We start from the raw sequence: 14854 nt of genomic DNA, 5'->3' as shown, positions 1-14854 counted from the left end.
TTTCCCCAAAGGGTGCAATCATATCATAGAATAGTTGGGGTTGGGAAGGACCTTAAGATCATCTGGTTCCAATTTCACTGGATTGAGCAAACTCTATGAAAATATAATATGGTAAAATTCCATTTTACCAGTTAGCACACAGTCTCCTGGTATCTTCCAGATTCCTCAAGTAGCATTACATGTGTCCATATTTCCTACCATCCTTCCTCCATGGCGTGATGTCATTTGTTCTTGGCTACTGTTCAGGACTCAGTATGTGGTTATAATACAGACAAGCTTTTACTCCTCAGATCTAGTAAGATGGCTCCAATCTCCCAAAAGCACACACTTGGAAGCACTAATTTCCAATTTGCCACTAAATTCCAATTTGCATATCTGGTTTCATCAACCATTACAATAAATGACAAGCAAGGTTTCCAAGGAGGAGGTTTTCCAGCTGCCGTTTGATCTGTAGCAAACTCGCATCTGAAGTGAAAATAGTAAGCAAGAGTCCTGGAAAACTGACTCTTTTGAAACGTCACCGTCAGTGAATCTGCTGCAGGTTCTTGAGCAGATCTTATAATGCAATAGATGAATAGCTGCATGATGGCTTCACGCAGGAAAAACAACCACCTAAAATACACATTCCATCAGTGCATTTGGGAAGTACTGTGCATTCAGATGTGCATTCAGATGTGCACAACTTTAAAGTTGTGGCTTTAAAGACTCACAGATCTTGTGTATCAGCATTAAAAAATGGTTCATGCATATTTCATGCCACTGTAGTAGTAGCCCCCAGCAGTTTATTGTCTGTATGAAAGTGGTGTGTCTGCCTCATAGCAGCTGGGTTTGGGAAGTATGCAGGTGACAGTGGAAAAAAAAGCTGTTACACAGCGTGTTTTGTCGGCAGCTGTGGTACAAGCTCAGTAGGGATCCCCATAAAAAGTGTCCTGAGCTAATTTGAGCTTCTGCAGCTACTGCTCATCAGCTGGCTTTGGCAACGAGGTCCTCTCCCAAGTCAACACTTGAGTCTCAGGCCTGGGTTGAAGTTATGGCCTGAAAAGCCCTTCTGAAACAGTAGCTTGGTCTGGCTGCCTGTTTGACATGTGCATCTGCTATCTTTCTTCACCTGCGAGTGGTGAGCAGGCAGGGAACAGGAAATAATTTCAAAAACTGTAGCTGTTGCTGCTGCCACAACTTTCGTATTCTTCTCATTAGTGCAGCAGTGGCTTCTGAAACTGCAACTGCCTGAGCAGTTTACTGTAAACCTCCCCCTGCATTTGTGACAGATGGACACATCCTCTCCTTAACAATCTGCACTTTGAAAGTGGTACTGGCAGCCAGAAGAGTAGTAGGTTGTGGAGGAATCAGAAAATGACTTAAGTTCGGACCTTAAAGATCATCTAGTTCCAACCTCCCTGCGCTGAGCAGGGACACCTTCCACTAGAGCAGGTTGCTCAAAGCTGTGTCCAATCTGGCCTTGAACACTGCCAGGGATGGGGCAGCCACAGTGCCAGTGTCTCACCACCCTCACAAGGAAAAACTTCTACCTAATAGCTAATCTAAATCTACCCTCAGTTTAAAGCCATCTTCCCTTGGATTTATGGGCTTTGTAATGAGCTCAGGGGTAGAAGGTGGAGCCAGGTTGGACAGGGCTTTGAGCAACCTGGGCTCATGAAAGGTGTCCCTGCCCGTCGCAGGGGGGTGATCTTTAAGGTCCCTTCCAACCCAAACCATTCTGTGATTCTATGACTTCAAGGTGGTTTTCTCATTCATGTCACATTTTAGGATCAGCTTCACATTGTGCAGTGGCAGCACAAAGTGGTTGGGACATTTGCCTGTGAGTTTATGAGGGCAATTTTTGGGAGAACTCTGTTGCACCAGGAGAAGCAAAGATCTGTAGCGAAAGCTAGTTTGTTGCTCTTCATCACAGCATGGGCACATTCAGCTGGTTATTAAAAAATCTCTCTGTTCATCTTTCATATAAGGATGGAAGCTCAAGTATATGTATTGCAGCACCAGTGCTATTTCTGCCTGTTGTTTGAAAGAATTGCCTCTTAAGGAGTACATTGCAAATTTATTCCAAGGTCTGAAGATAGTATTTTATATGTTTTAACTCTTCAGGGTCAAAAGGAGAGTTTATCCTTTCATTCTATTTTATTTATGTGGTATAGAGGCCCTCCTTGTGCACATTTATATTGCTGCTGCCAGCAGGCACTGGTAGCTCAGTAGGTTGTACACGTTTCCATCCTGCACATAGTTGCAAATCCATTGGACTAGAATTTTGCTTTCTAGATATTACCTTTATGTTCCAAGTAAGGAATTTGACTTGGATGTCAGAATGCCCAACTATGCAGTATTTGGGATTGTTAGTCAGTTTTGGTCTTAGTGGTTGAGGGATTCCACAGCAGTGGGAGGGTTGCGCCTTCACTGGTGACCTCACAGCAGTCCTTGCTAAGGATCTATATGCTGTAGAGGGGTAAAGCAAGCTACTGCATTGTACAGTGAAACACCTGGAAGGAAACATTTCAGGAGGTGCATTATTTCTATAATGAGTTTATCTTTCTATCAAATTATATTGAGTTTATCTGTCTCAAGTTTACTGGACAAAAATAAACTCACCAACCATGATGACATATTGAGAAACTTGAGAGTAGAAGTTTCCATTACTCACGTGATGTTCCCTGTGGGTGACTGTCACATTAATGGGTTAGTTACTTCTGTGGTTTTTTACTTGATAATATGCTTAAAAATAAGTACTTTTTCTCTATAAGAAGGTTTAAAGTGTCTAATCTGAAAGCTAAAAGGAGGCTCATAATAAAAATGTGAGTTCACACTTTTGGAGAAAACAGGTTAGGTTCTGTTGCTTGGTTATTTTTGAATGCATTCCAATTAGGAATGAACTTGATAGGATAACATATTTCAAGTATTACCTGTAATGTAAAAATAATGATATGAAAATTACAGTAAAATCTAAATATTAAACCTGTATAGAAACAGTCACAGATGGAAATCTAGTGATTTGCTTGTCACATTTTTTGTGGTAATGTGATCCTTGTGTGAAAAGTATTATAGGATTAATGCATTATTGTAAAAATTTATTTAAACTCATGAAATAACATAAATGTATTTGATAGTAAAATAACAAGTTTGATAAAACTTTGGTTCAGAAATGTCCACTATGGTGACTACTATTGATGTTCTGATTTTGGGTGTACTTTCAAATATCTGTTGTATTCTGGTTATAAAACTGACTTTTTAAATGAAGAAATGTAAATTTAACAAAGTTAGGTCAGGGAGCATTGCCTGACGTTTCAAGTGAATATGTGTGTGCATTGTGTGCACAGTAAGTTTCAGGCAGCTCTAGCTTATTTTTAACTCCAGTGTTCTACAGTACTCTGATGGCTTCAAACTTTTTTGAAGCATCCCACTAAATCAGAGGAATGAATAATTTAAAAAAATTAATGTCTAAAGAGTATAGACCTTATTTTTGGAGAGAAAAAAAAAATTCGAAGAAAGATGTGAAATTGAAAGGTGGATTGTTTTCTTGCATTAAAAAAAATCAACTAGGCTTTCTGCCCTATTGATACGTCTTTCACAAATCTCATCATAAAAGTAGAGCTTATGGTTGGCAGGGTAACATCAACTTGTGTCAATCCAAGTGACTGCCTAATTTCTAGAAAAGGGTAGTTCTTCAAGGCATTAATTGCTTAAATGTAGTAAGGTGAGTCTGGAAATAATGAACTCAAATGTACGGTTGTGGACTGAAAGAAGAGGTTTAAGTACAAGTTTGTGTTAGGATACATGTAGGAAGTGATGTTTTCTTAACACGGTGAACATCAGTAGAGTGCAGACTTCAGGGTGGTGTGAGCTGAGAACAGCTAACAGTGCCCATCAAAGCTGTTCTTGATGTTATTGGTTGGTAGTTGGATGAGGATCATGCTTAAATGATGTAGTAAGAACTGTATTTCTGAGTGGGATTGTGCCATGATTAAATTCTTGGCTTTGGTGCCTATTACCATCTTCCTATTCTAGCAGTTAATTCTTCAAATGTGCAGCAGATGTGGATGGAATCATTCATGGTAGTCAGTTTATCTGGATAGGTACTAAATGTTTCCTGTATTACACTTTTTTAATGCGGTTTTGTTCTTTCTCTGGTCCTGCTTTTTACTACCCATTACTACTTTTAAAGTGGTCTTACTGCTCCTTTTGTTGTCCAAGAACAATGACAACAGAGCTACAGATTTCATAATGCTCTGAAAAAAAAGTCTGAACATCAGTAGATTCCATGCTATAACTGGAATGTTTGGGAAGGAAGTAAATGCGATTCAGGTTGCATGTGGGAAAAGCAGAAAAGTCATAGAAGAAATAAGATTTCAGAGTTGCTGTATTGGCTTGAACTGTTGGGCAAGAGTTTGTTTTTGTTGCGTCACAGTTTACGCTCCTGCTGTGTATTCCACTTGGCAGTTTTTAGTAAATGTATGCTGCAGATCTTTCTGTTCCCTGCTGCTTTCTTCAGAGTGTCCTTCCTGAAAGTCATTTAGTAGGGGAAAAGAAGTTCTGATTTCACAGATGTCCTGATTTTATTAATTTCTTTATAAATAATTGTAATGAGTGAACGGAAGGAAGATGAATGTCATGTAAATTAACTTAGATGTTTCCTTGAATGGTGGATCCAAGCGTGGTGAAGAGAAAGTCAGTTTGTTCAGGACATTTATTCAGGTGATTCCTGCTTCATAGCCTGTAGAAAAAAAAGCTAATCTTAACCCCCGATGCAAAGGAAACAAAGGTATTTGTTTTAACTAGATGTGCATGTATATTTTGCTAGTGAAAATAAGTGATTGTTTCATTTCCCAAAACATGATTGAGCCTTAGGATGGCTGCATAGGGGGGCATGACTTCTATGGGCAGAGAGCTTAGGTTTAAGTATAGCCGAACAATTAATTTCATGAGAGAATGTTGGAAACAAAATGTCTGATTAATATTTAACTGTCATTAATATACTAAATACTATTATAAATACTAAAGACTTCCTTTGGTGGGTGTGTTTTTGCTATAAGTTTTTGAGACCTTGAGAAGTTGTTGAGATAAAAAGTCCAGGTGATGGCACTGCTATTATGTTTTTCAATCATCTGTTTAAATATGTCACTTTTAAATGTGAGAGACTTTTCTCTAAAATGGCTTTTTTGTTTGTTTGGTTTTTGTCTTTAAGATAAAGCACCTTTGTCAAAGAGTCTGTTACTAGTCCCAAGTGCCATCTCGATTCTATTGACTCTTCTCTTCCAACATTATCAGAAGTTCTTTGCATATAACCTACAAGCTATAAAAGAGGATTTTCAGGTAAGAGTCAGTTCATTTTGTGTGGAAAGAGACTTCAAACTGTGCTCTTCTTGTGATCTCCCCTTCCTCAGTCTGTTTCTCCTCTGGTTCTTTCCCTTTGTTCCCTGTAAGAACAGCTTGTTCTTACCTTTGTTTAATTTCACCCCAGTACGCTGCTTTTTGGAAGAAGTGAGAAAAAGTGATTTGAAACAATCAACATAGCTTTTCTCTTCTTTCTTCTGTCTGGGAAATGATTGATTTGTATCTTTTGTACTGATTTGTATCTTCATTTTTCCTTCCAGCCACTGGCATTTGGAAGCTTGTTGTGAATGAAGTGTGATTTAAGCTGTGTAATAATAAAAGTATTTTGATATGAATGTCAGTATCTTATTGTGCTTTGATTTTGAGGCTAAAGAGGGCTTTTGTGATCAGGTAGTCTGATTCTATAAGATTTATTTTAACAACAGAGGCTGTAACTTTCACTCTCTATCTTCTGTTGTAGTGAGCTATGGGAAACTAAAATTTGCCTGTTGAATAGAACTGCTGCTTCTAATTTGAGGATTCCAAATAAGGGGGGAGTTTGTCATGCTCCTTACGCTCAGTTATCTGCCAAATTAATTATCTTACTAGTCATTTATTGCTCATTCCCACTTCAAACTGAGATACTTTATCTTCTAGGAAGTGCATTTTGTATAGTTTTGTTCTCAGCTTAATTAAGAATCCTCTAGTTGTAACTGTCAAAATAACACACTTAGAAGTGATTAGATAAGTTTTGTGAGGATTTGTTGTTTCTTGTGGGGTTTTTTCAGTTTTGGAAATTGCAAACTACTGTTCAGCAGAGAGGTCAACAAATGCTTCTAATTATCTTACCCCATATGTTTTACAGTTACGTTAAAAAAAAGTATGTAGTCAGTGTCTTTGAGGGTGCTGACTGTAGCCTGTAAGCCTTAAAAGTGATATGCTTTGCTGCTGCACTGTCTGCGATCTTTCTTGTCAAGAGTAAGAGCTTTATTGAAATAACGTATATTGCAACTCTGCAAGAGCACTGATGATATTTGCCAAGTGCCTTGCTAATGCTGTGCAGCAGGAATACATAAATTAGTATCTGCCTTTTAAAAATGTTACAGCCAAGTGTTTGGGGAGGGGGAGGAGAAAGTCTGAGAAACTATTCGAAATTTTAAATGGAAATCTAGTGGGTTTGGGGTTTGTTTGCTTACCTGTTTGTTTTGCAGCTTGTCTTTAGAAAAGTCCTATTCGTTTGTTTGATCTGCTGAAAACCATTAGTAGCTGTGCTTTATTCAAATAAACTGTCTTTACTGTGTTTTAAGCATAAACATTTGTGAATTTCTGTAGAAGCTGTGGTACTTTTATTGTGGTGCTTTGGGGAATTTGTGGGTTTGGATGTTTTCTTTCTTGAAATTGTTGTTTCATATATTGTCATAGCCTTTGGAGTAAGCTGTGTACTTATATAATTGTGTACCTCTCAGATCAGAGAGAGCCGATCGTTTAAGTCCTGTCTGATGCTGATATTCAAATGAAAACGCTTCAAAAAAAATTTGTTTAGAATAAATTCATTTACAGGGATGAGTTTAATTGAATGGATTCAGGGGCTGAACAGTCAGTTTGGATATTGCATATCAACACTAGTTAAAACTGGTAGAGAGCATTGGAAATAAAGTGTGCAGTTGAAGAAGAGTACATTTGATTTGGCAGGCAGAATATGAACTGTCCAAAGCTAAAAGATCTTTGTCTCCATAAAAGGGGCCCTGAAGAGCAGTGAAGATGCTGTGTGTAAAGTGAAGATCTTGATTACATTAGACCTATATATTTTTTAAGCTAGTAAAGAGCGATTAGGTTTAGAAGCCTTAGGAATTAGCGTTAGGGATCATTTAACCTAACTATACATACATAAGTTAATGGGACCAGATGAGTTACCTCTGAGGGTGCCAAAGAAGCTGTAAATTTAATTGTGAGACCTTTCTGTAGCATCTTTGAAAGGCCATGGCAGTTGGTGGAGGTACCTGATGGCTGGAGAAAGGCAAACATCACATCCATCTTTGGGAAGCGCAGAAAGGAGGATCCAGGTAACATCAAGCCACTCAGCCTTACCTTGGTCCCTAGGAAGGTCATGGAGCAAATCTTTTTAGAAGCCATTTCTGAACACATGCAGAACACCAAGGTGACTGGGAGCAGCCAACTAAGGTGAAGGGGACAGATCTTGTGGGTCACAATTGGTTGCACAGCTGGTGTTGGCAACAGGGCTTGGGGTTTTGTGCCCATGAGATCCTCTCTGAGGACTGAAGACTACTTGGAAGAGATGGGACCCATCTGACCAAGTGGGACAAAAGCATCTCTGCTAACAGGCAGGCCAGCCTGGTGAGAACTTTAAGACAGGAACAAGATAGGACAACCTGCAGTCAAGTGAGGAGGCAGTGGACTGGGTTAGCCAGCACGGGGTACAGGGTGATGTGAACAGAAGAGATCTTGTAATCAACAAAACAGGACTGAAAAGGATCTATTTCAAGTGTATGCATATAAATAAGGAAGTGCCTAGGGGACAGCACTGTGTGGAACACTCATACATTTTGTGGGAAATCAGTGTGACTTTGTACGCTAATGCATACTACATAGGGAACAGATATGAGGAATTAAAGGTCATATGTCATTACAGGGCTACCATCTCACTGGGGTCACAGTGATGTGGTGTGTCAGCTCATGTGGTAGGAGTGTTGCAACAGGCAACACTTGTAGAGTAAGACTAATGGAACAGAGGAACAGTTTCCCCAGAGAAGTTATGGAGTCTGCATCCTTGGACATAGTCAAAACCAGATTGAACATGGTCAGTTAACATCCTGCTCTAGTTTGTTTAGAGTGAGGATGTCAGACCAGATGATCTCCAGAGGTCCCTTTAGAACTCACCATTCTATGATTTAATGAAAGCTGGTTACTTTCTTCGATGAGGCAAGTGCTGCTGTGGACAAAGGGCAGTCAGTGGATTTTGCATACCTTGACTTTAGCAGGGCCTTTAACCCAGTTTCCTGTGGTGTCTTTGAAGCCAAATTGGTGAGTTATGTACTAAATAACTGGACAAGATGATGGCTGGAAGAGTGGCTAGACTCAATGGAGTTATGGTCATTAGTGCAAAGTCCATTTGGCAGACATTAATCAGGGCAGGGCCCCTCAGAGATCAGTACTGGGACAGTACTATTTAATGTCCTCATTAGTGACCTGGATGATGGGATGAAGTGCACTTTAAATAAGTTTGTGGGTGATCCAAAATGCATGGGAATAGTCAATATGTTGGAGGGCAGGGCTGCTGTTCAGAGGGACCTTGGCAAGCCCAAGGAATGAGCTGATGGGAACTTCTTGAATTGGAAAGTCCCTGCTTCTGTGGTGGAACAACTTCAGGCTGCAACAGTGCAGGTTAGGGGGGCAAGTGCTTGGGAAGTAGCTCTGCAGAGAAGGACCTGTGGATCTTGGTGCACAGCAGGAGTCAACACTGTGCTCTTACAGCCAAGGCGGCCCACCATCTCCTGGACTGTGTTAGTGAGAGTGTGGCTAGCAGCCTATTCCAATTGACACAGTGCTCTAGACGTGGTCTCACAAGTGCCCTGTTCTGGGATCCTCAGTACAAGAAAGATAGGAACACACTGGAGCGGGTCCGCCATGACAGTCAGAAAGTGGGAGCATGTGACATACAAGGGGGGGCTGAGAGAAGTGGGTCAGGCTCAAGAAGAGAAGGCAAAGAGGAGACACCTTATTGCTGTCTGTAAGTAGCTGATTAGAAGCTCTAGGGAAAATGGAGCCAGACTCTGCTTGGAGGTGCTCTGAGGTAGCGCAAGAGGCAGTGGACACAAGGTGGAACATGTGAAATTCTGCCTAGATGTTGGATTTCATTCACTTTTTTAAACCATGGGGTGGTCAAATGCTGGCACAGGTTGCCCAGAGAGGTTGTGGAATGTCCATCCTTGTAGGTATTTAAGACTCAACTTGACATGGCCCCAAGCAAACTGATCTAATTAGACCTGCCTAAAGGAGTACACTGGACTAGCTGATATCTGGAGGCTGCTTCAAAAATATTTTTTTTTTCCTGTGATTCTGCAGTTTACTAGGGTTGTGGTTTCCATATTGATTTATAATGTAAACTGTGGACATATAAATGTATTTGACTTAATTTCAATTGTAGATTTATTTTCACAGGTAGACCTCTTTCTTGAAAATACTTCATTTTAAACAGACTTCTTGAACTCCATAACATTTTACTCGCTTTATTTCCCTCCTTAAATGCACTTTAAGGAGGGAAACAAAAGACATTTCTGTTACCTGTAAAAGAATTTCCTTGAAGAAGGAGAGACTTAACATGATGATCTTTAACCTTCTAGATTTGGAGACTTGTATGTGGGAGAACTATATGTCTTGATTTGAAAGACACATTCTGCAGCAGTCTGCTCATTTACAACTTTAGAATATTTGAGAGAAGATATGGCAGCAGAAAATTTTCAGTAAGTTCCAGTTACTTTTTTTTTTTTTTTAAGAGAAACTGTTTTCTATGCTGTTTAGAATCTTGCGGTCTTGGATGAATATTGCAGTTTATTACTAACATTTTGTATAGAAATATATGTTAAAGGGTTTAAAGAGACATTGGTGTCCATAAATTTATATCGATAGTATCTTCCAGTCAGTGTACTATCCTAATAAAAGTTTGCAGCTGTATCAGTTGAAAGTTATCAGACTCATGGAATTTAATTTTGGTAACAAATTTTAAGTCTTCATTTTTTGGTATCTAGACATACAGATCTGGAATTATGTTGTGCTAAGTATTTTATTTGTCTTAATTGAACTACTATAATGGTTTTCTTGGGTTTTCTTTTAGTTAGAGATACATTATTTTTAAACTGTTGAATTAATTATAATTAAACTTTTTTCTTTCCAGTCCTTTTTACTGGGTGCTTGGGTGCTCTCAGCTTTGTTTGATCTTCTCCTTGTAGAAATCACTCAGTATATATTTGGCATCACCATCAACAGCTTGCCTTCTGGTTTGTAAGTAGCTCCTAATGGATTGATTATTTTAGATATAGTTTCAAGGGATTATTTTGCACAATTTTTAATTAAAAAGCCCCACCACTTTCTTCATGCAACCCTTCAAATTAAATTTAGTCCTCTTCTGAAGACAGTGTACAGTTTCTGGGCACAACTATTATATGTTCAAACATTCGTTTCCTAGTTGTGATCTGTGGCTAATTAATTTACAATTTATCTGTATAATGATTAATTTTTCATTCTGTTAGCCCCATTTCCACTGTCAGCATGATTGAAACATGGCTTGCACTGCACAATTTATTGTGGTGTTTGGTTTTGTTTAGTTTGGTAAATCTGAAAATCTGGAATCGAATTGGTGCTGAATTCTTTCTTAAATCACAAAGACAGCACAACTGAAATTCGTATCTTTATGTTCACTTTTAAACACATATGCAGTTGTATGCATTTCGTACTGGTATTTTGTATATATTCCAAAAATGGAGTGCTGGAGCATGTTATTCATGTAGTGCTTGCATCTGAAGTTCTTAAAGCTTTAAGGTAGTTAGTGGTTCAGTTTTGCATAATCTATATTTGAGATTTCTGTGAGATGTCCACGTTACAGTAGAACCGTAGACTTCATACGGACTTGAGTTTCCATGTGTTGCACACTCTGAGGTAATAATAAAAGCTCTTGGAGTGAGAGTTTTAATATTAAACACCATATTAGATGCTTCTCTTTCTACGTTTTTAGAGTGTCTCTTCGTCATGGGTTGACCATGGCTGGATGCCAGGTGCCCACCAAAGCCACGCTATCCCTGCCCTCCTCAGCTGGACAACAGAGAGAAAATGTAACAAAAGGCTTGTGGGTTGGGATAAGGACAGGGAGAGGTCACTCACCAATTGCCCTAATGGGCAAAACAAGCTCCACTTGGGGAAATCAGTTTAATTTATTACCAATCAAATCAGAGTAGGGTAATGAGAAATAAAACCAAATCTTAAATCATCTTCTCCCAACCCTTCTTTCTTCCCGGCCTCAACGTGACTCATGATTTTTCTACCTCCTCTCTGCCAACAGCACAAGGGGATGGGGAATGGGCGTTGTGGTCAGCTCTGTGTGTCCCTTCCATGAGATGCAGTCCTTCAGGAACAGGCCACTTCTCTTTAATTCATGCTAACATTGATCTAAAGAGAATGAAGCTAATTGTAGAAGTGTGGCATATACGGTAGTTTAAGGAGCATTTGGTTGTGCAAATATAAAAAATTAATATGTGTTGCATCATAATTCTTCAGTGTTGTCTGCTTTATTATACTAATAGTCATGTCTGACAATATTCAGTCTTTTGAGATGACAAAAGCATTGGAAAGTGTAATGCTCATATGAGATTTTAGTTCATTTCAGATTTACAAAAGCAGTTGAGCAAATATAAAAAGGTGCAACAAATATATATGTTACTTCTGGCAATAGAACATTCTTCACTGTAGTCAAAATGCTAGAATTCAGAAAGAGAATCGCTTGTTCACATTATAAAAGTCCCCTGACTTTTTTTTTCCTTTTTTTATACCATTTCACTGTTCATATTACTGAGTGATCTTACACTTCCAGTTCGAAAACTTTTCCTGCGCACACTTCGAAGGTAATTGCGATAAAGGATTACACTGATGACTCTCGCCTGAAATTGTTTAGAAACAATATAGTACAATATAACGTCCAAGCACGTACTGAGATTCATGAGGAAGGTGGTAAAGGCTGCCCACGGGTTGTAAGTTGTACTTTCATGTTGCAACATCAGGAGGGCAAAGCAAATGTGGAAGGGTACAAAGCAGATGAGTACTTGAGCAATCAGAGTTACTATAATTCTTATGGATCTCTCCTTGGCCTTAGGCTTCAGTTTGGAAGTCTTGCCACGGATGAAATTGTAAATAATGACTAGGTAACACCCTATCATGATAAACAAGGGAATCAAAAAGAAAAAAATCAAGCGAGAAAAGTTCAATGTATTTACTTCTTTTAAATGGATGATATCCAGCGATTTCATGCAGGTGGTGAAATTAAAGTGTTTGTCTGGATCAGACTGTAAAAAGAGCAATGGGGATGTCGTTGCAAGGGTCATTACCCAGATTCCAGTGCAAGCCAGCATGGCTTTTTTTGTGTTTTTTAGTTCTTTGACATGTCTGGGCTGGACAATAGCCATAAATCTGTCTACACTTATAAAAGTGAGTAACCACAGAGCAATGGCTGGATAAAATATAGTGAAAGCACTGATAATCCGACAGGACGTATCCCCGAAAGGCCACATTTCTTTCCCATGGTAGATTATCCGAAAAGGCAAGGAAAATATAAAAATTATGTCAAGTAATGCCACATTCATCATATATACAGTTATAGTTGTTCTCTTCTTGGTAGTGCAGCTGAAAACCCACAGTGCAGTGGCATTCACCAGCAATCCCACTATGAATACAAAACTGTAGAAGACCAGCGATGCAATCCTGTATTCTTCAGGGTGGTGATTTCCAGGCTTCATATTTCAACTGAATTTAGGAATAGTTGTTGCACTCCATAAATACCTTAAAAACGGATAAAATATGAAAAGTTATTCTCAGTCAAATAAAACCTTTCTTTAAAAACAAAGAAGATTGTTGTGGGATGGGGTTTAGTGATGAGATTTTATTGTTTAGCTGTGAAAATGTGCTAGCTTTGTTGTTTTTTCTGACTACAAATACATTATTGTGTTCTGAAGGAAGAGTAATAGTATTTATATGCTAGTTTTAATGAAATATTTTAATTACTTAAGGAATTTCTTATGTAAGGAGTCAAAAAGTCAAAATTGACCAGCTACTTTAAGTCTGCTTCAGTAACTGATGATTAGATTGAAACAGCTGTAACTGAGGTAAGAGAGCTGTTTTCTAAAGAAAGCATTTCTTCAAGTTGTCCTTGTTGAAAAATTAAAGATTAAAACTAGTTATGGAAAGAAATAAGTGAGCATGGCATGTAGTGACATTTGGATATGCAAAGTGAAGTACTGACTTTGCATTTTATCTGTGTAGGAACTACTTAGCTCCCAAAAAATAGGTGCATGCTGTTGCTCATAAAAGATACTAAAAAGCTATCTTAATAGCTTTGTAGCTTCTAATACTGTATTTAATCCCAGGGCATCAGAACTAAACAACTGACATATGAATGAGATTAATATATTGATAGACTTCCTATTTAAAAAGTAAAAAGATGGGAAGCGGCACAGTCTCTGACCAGGCCCTGTGTGAACAGTATTTGTTGGGGGGACAAGTTGATAGCTGGTAGGCAGCTGCTCCATAGCACAGTTGTGTTGCTTCTCTAAGCTTTATGGTTTTTGGAGTTGGACATCTGAAATGTCATTATGCAGACTCAGGTGATGAGAGCTGAAAGAGATTATCCCCTAGTTTACTCTGGAGCCATGTGAGGATGGCAGACCTTACCTGATGTTTGCATGGGTGCTTTGGTTAACCTGCACCCCCTCACTTTCCTGGCTCTTCCTGTGGTCACAGTTTCATGACCTTGCATGGAAAGGTTCCTCTTGTTTGGCCTTTTACCAGCCCTGTGGCAGTGTTGTGAAGAGGAGGAAGGAGTTCATTGTTTGTCTGATCTTCCCACTTGTGGCAGATAGCCACATAAGTTCTACAGTATCAGGCATCAAAACTGATCTCAAGGGCGGAAGAGTGCATACTTCTTGTGTGTTCCATCTCCAAAAGTTGACAATGTGTTTAAAAAAAAAGCCTATTGTTTATGTTTTTGTTGTGATGTTGCCAGGTACTTTTTTCAGTGATGTAGGAATATGTAGGGGATTGAACCAGTGTTTATTAATATAGCATGCTGGTTTGGCACTGGCAATCATTAGCTGCTTTTGAGAAGACTAACTATGGAGTAACTAACTACAGTATTATCTATTACATCTTGACTTCTGCCTTGAAATACAATGTTTGGACTTCTGATTTTCTTACAATTCCCCAGTTTACAGATATAGTAAAAAAATCATGCATACAAATACCTAACCCTAAACTTCTGTCTCAAAGATTTTTTTTTTTTTAGCTGTGCAAAACAAAAAGGTGTGTTTTCTGATCAGATGAGGTCTCTAGGACATGTAACAGAATACAGAATTTATGTTTTGTATGGGAAAAGCTGTACATATAATACTGACAAAAAGACACAAACATTTGGAGGGCATCTGTATGAATGTCTCTAAAATACCTCATTGTGTGAAGAACAATGAAAGTAAAAACTTGAAAGAGCAATAGCAGACCTCATTGAGAGGTGGATGGCATATGCTTGAAAGAAAATTTTATATCCCATGCTTATAGCACAGTTGAAATATTATCTGGCATACTGCCCCGCTTCCATTACTGTTGCGTAAAGTTGTCCAAATATTGCTTAACACACACACACACACATCCATTTTAAGTGTTTTTTTCTCTTCTGTTCTGTTTGGTTTTCTCTCTTTCTAGTGATTGCGTATAACATTGTGCATGATTACCTATCTCAAGATCCTGACTGATTTAGCAGGTG

The 14854-nt window shown here is 38.7% G+C and overlaps 2 protein-coding genes across 2 annotated transcripts in view; one reads left to right on the top strand and one right to left on the bottom strand.

Annotated features, from left to right (window-relative positions):
* UBAC2 (UBA domain containing 2) overlaps nt 1–14854 on the top strand; it is a 93611-nt gene that overhangs the window by 4665 nt on the left and 74092 nt on the right. The window contains exons 2-4 of the mRNA XM_030476410.1: nt 5192–5319; nt 9681–9800; nt 10232–10338. Coding sequence (XP_030332270.1) covers nt 5192–5319; nt 9681–9800; nt 10232–10338 — 355 coding nt within the window. The remainder of the gene's footprint in view (nt 1–5191; nt 5320–9680; nt 9801–10231; nt 10339–14854) is intronic.
* GPR18 (G protein-coupled receptor 18) lies at nt 11683–12877 on the bottom strand. The gene has a single exon (XM_030476411.1). The coding sequence runs from the start codon at nt 12837–12839 to the stop codon at nt 11874–11876; it is 966 nt and encodes a 321-aa protein (XP_030332271.1). The 5' UTR covers nt 12840–12877; the 3' UTR covers nt 11683–11873.

The sequence above is a fragment of the Strigops habroptila genome, chromosome 2 (genome assembly GCF_004027225.2).
Source record: "Strigops habroptila isolate Jane chromosome 2, bStrHab1.2.pri, whole genome shotgun sequence".
NCBI lineage: Eukaryota > Metazoa > Chordata > Aves > Psittaciformes > Psittacidae > Strigops > Strigops habroptila.
This window is presented reverse-complemented; position numbering and strand designations above follow the sequence as displayed.

Coding starts and splice junctions, on each gene's coding strand:
- GPR18 (XM_030476411.1), bottom strand. CDS start 12,839: ATGAAGCCTGGAAATCACCACCCTGAAGAATACAGGATTGCATCGCTG.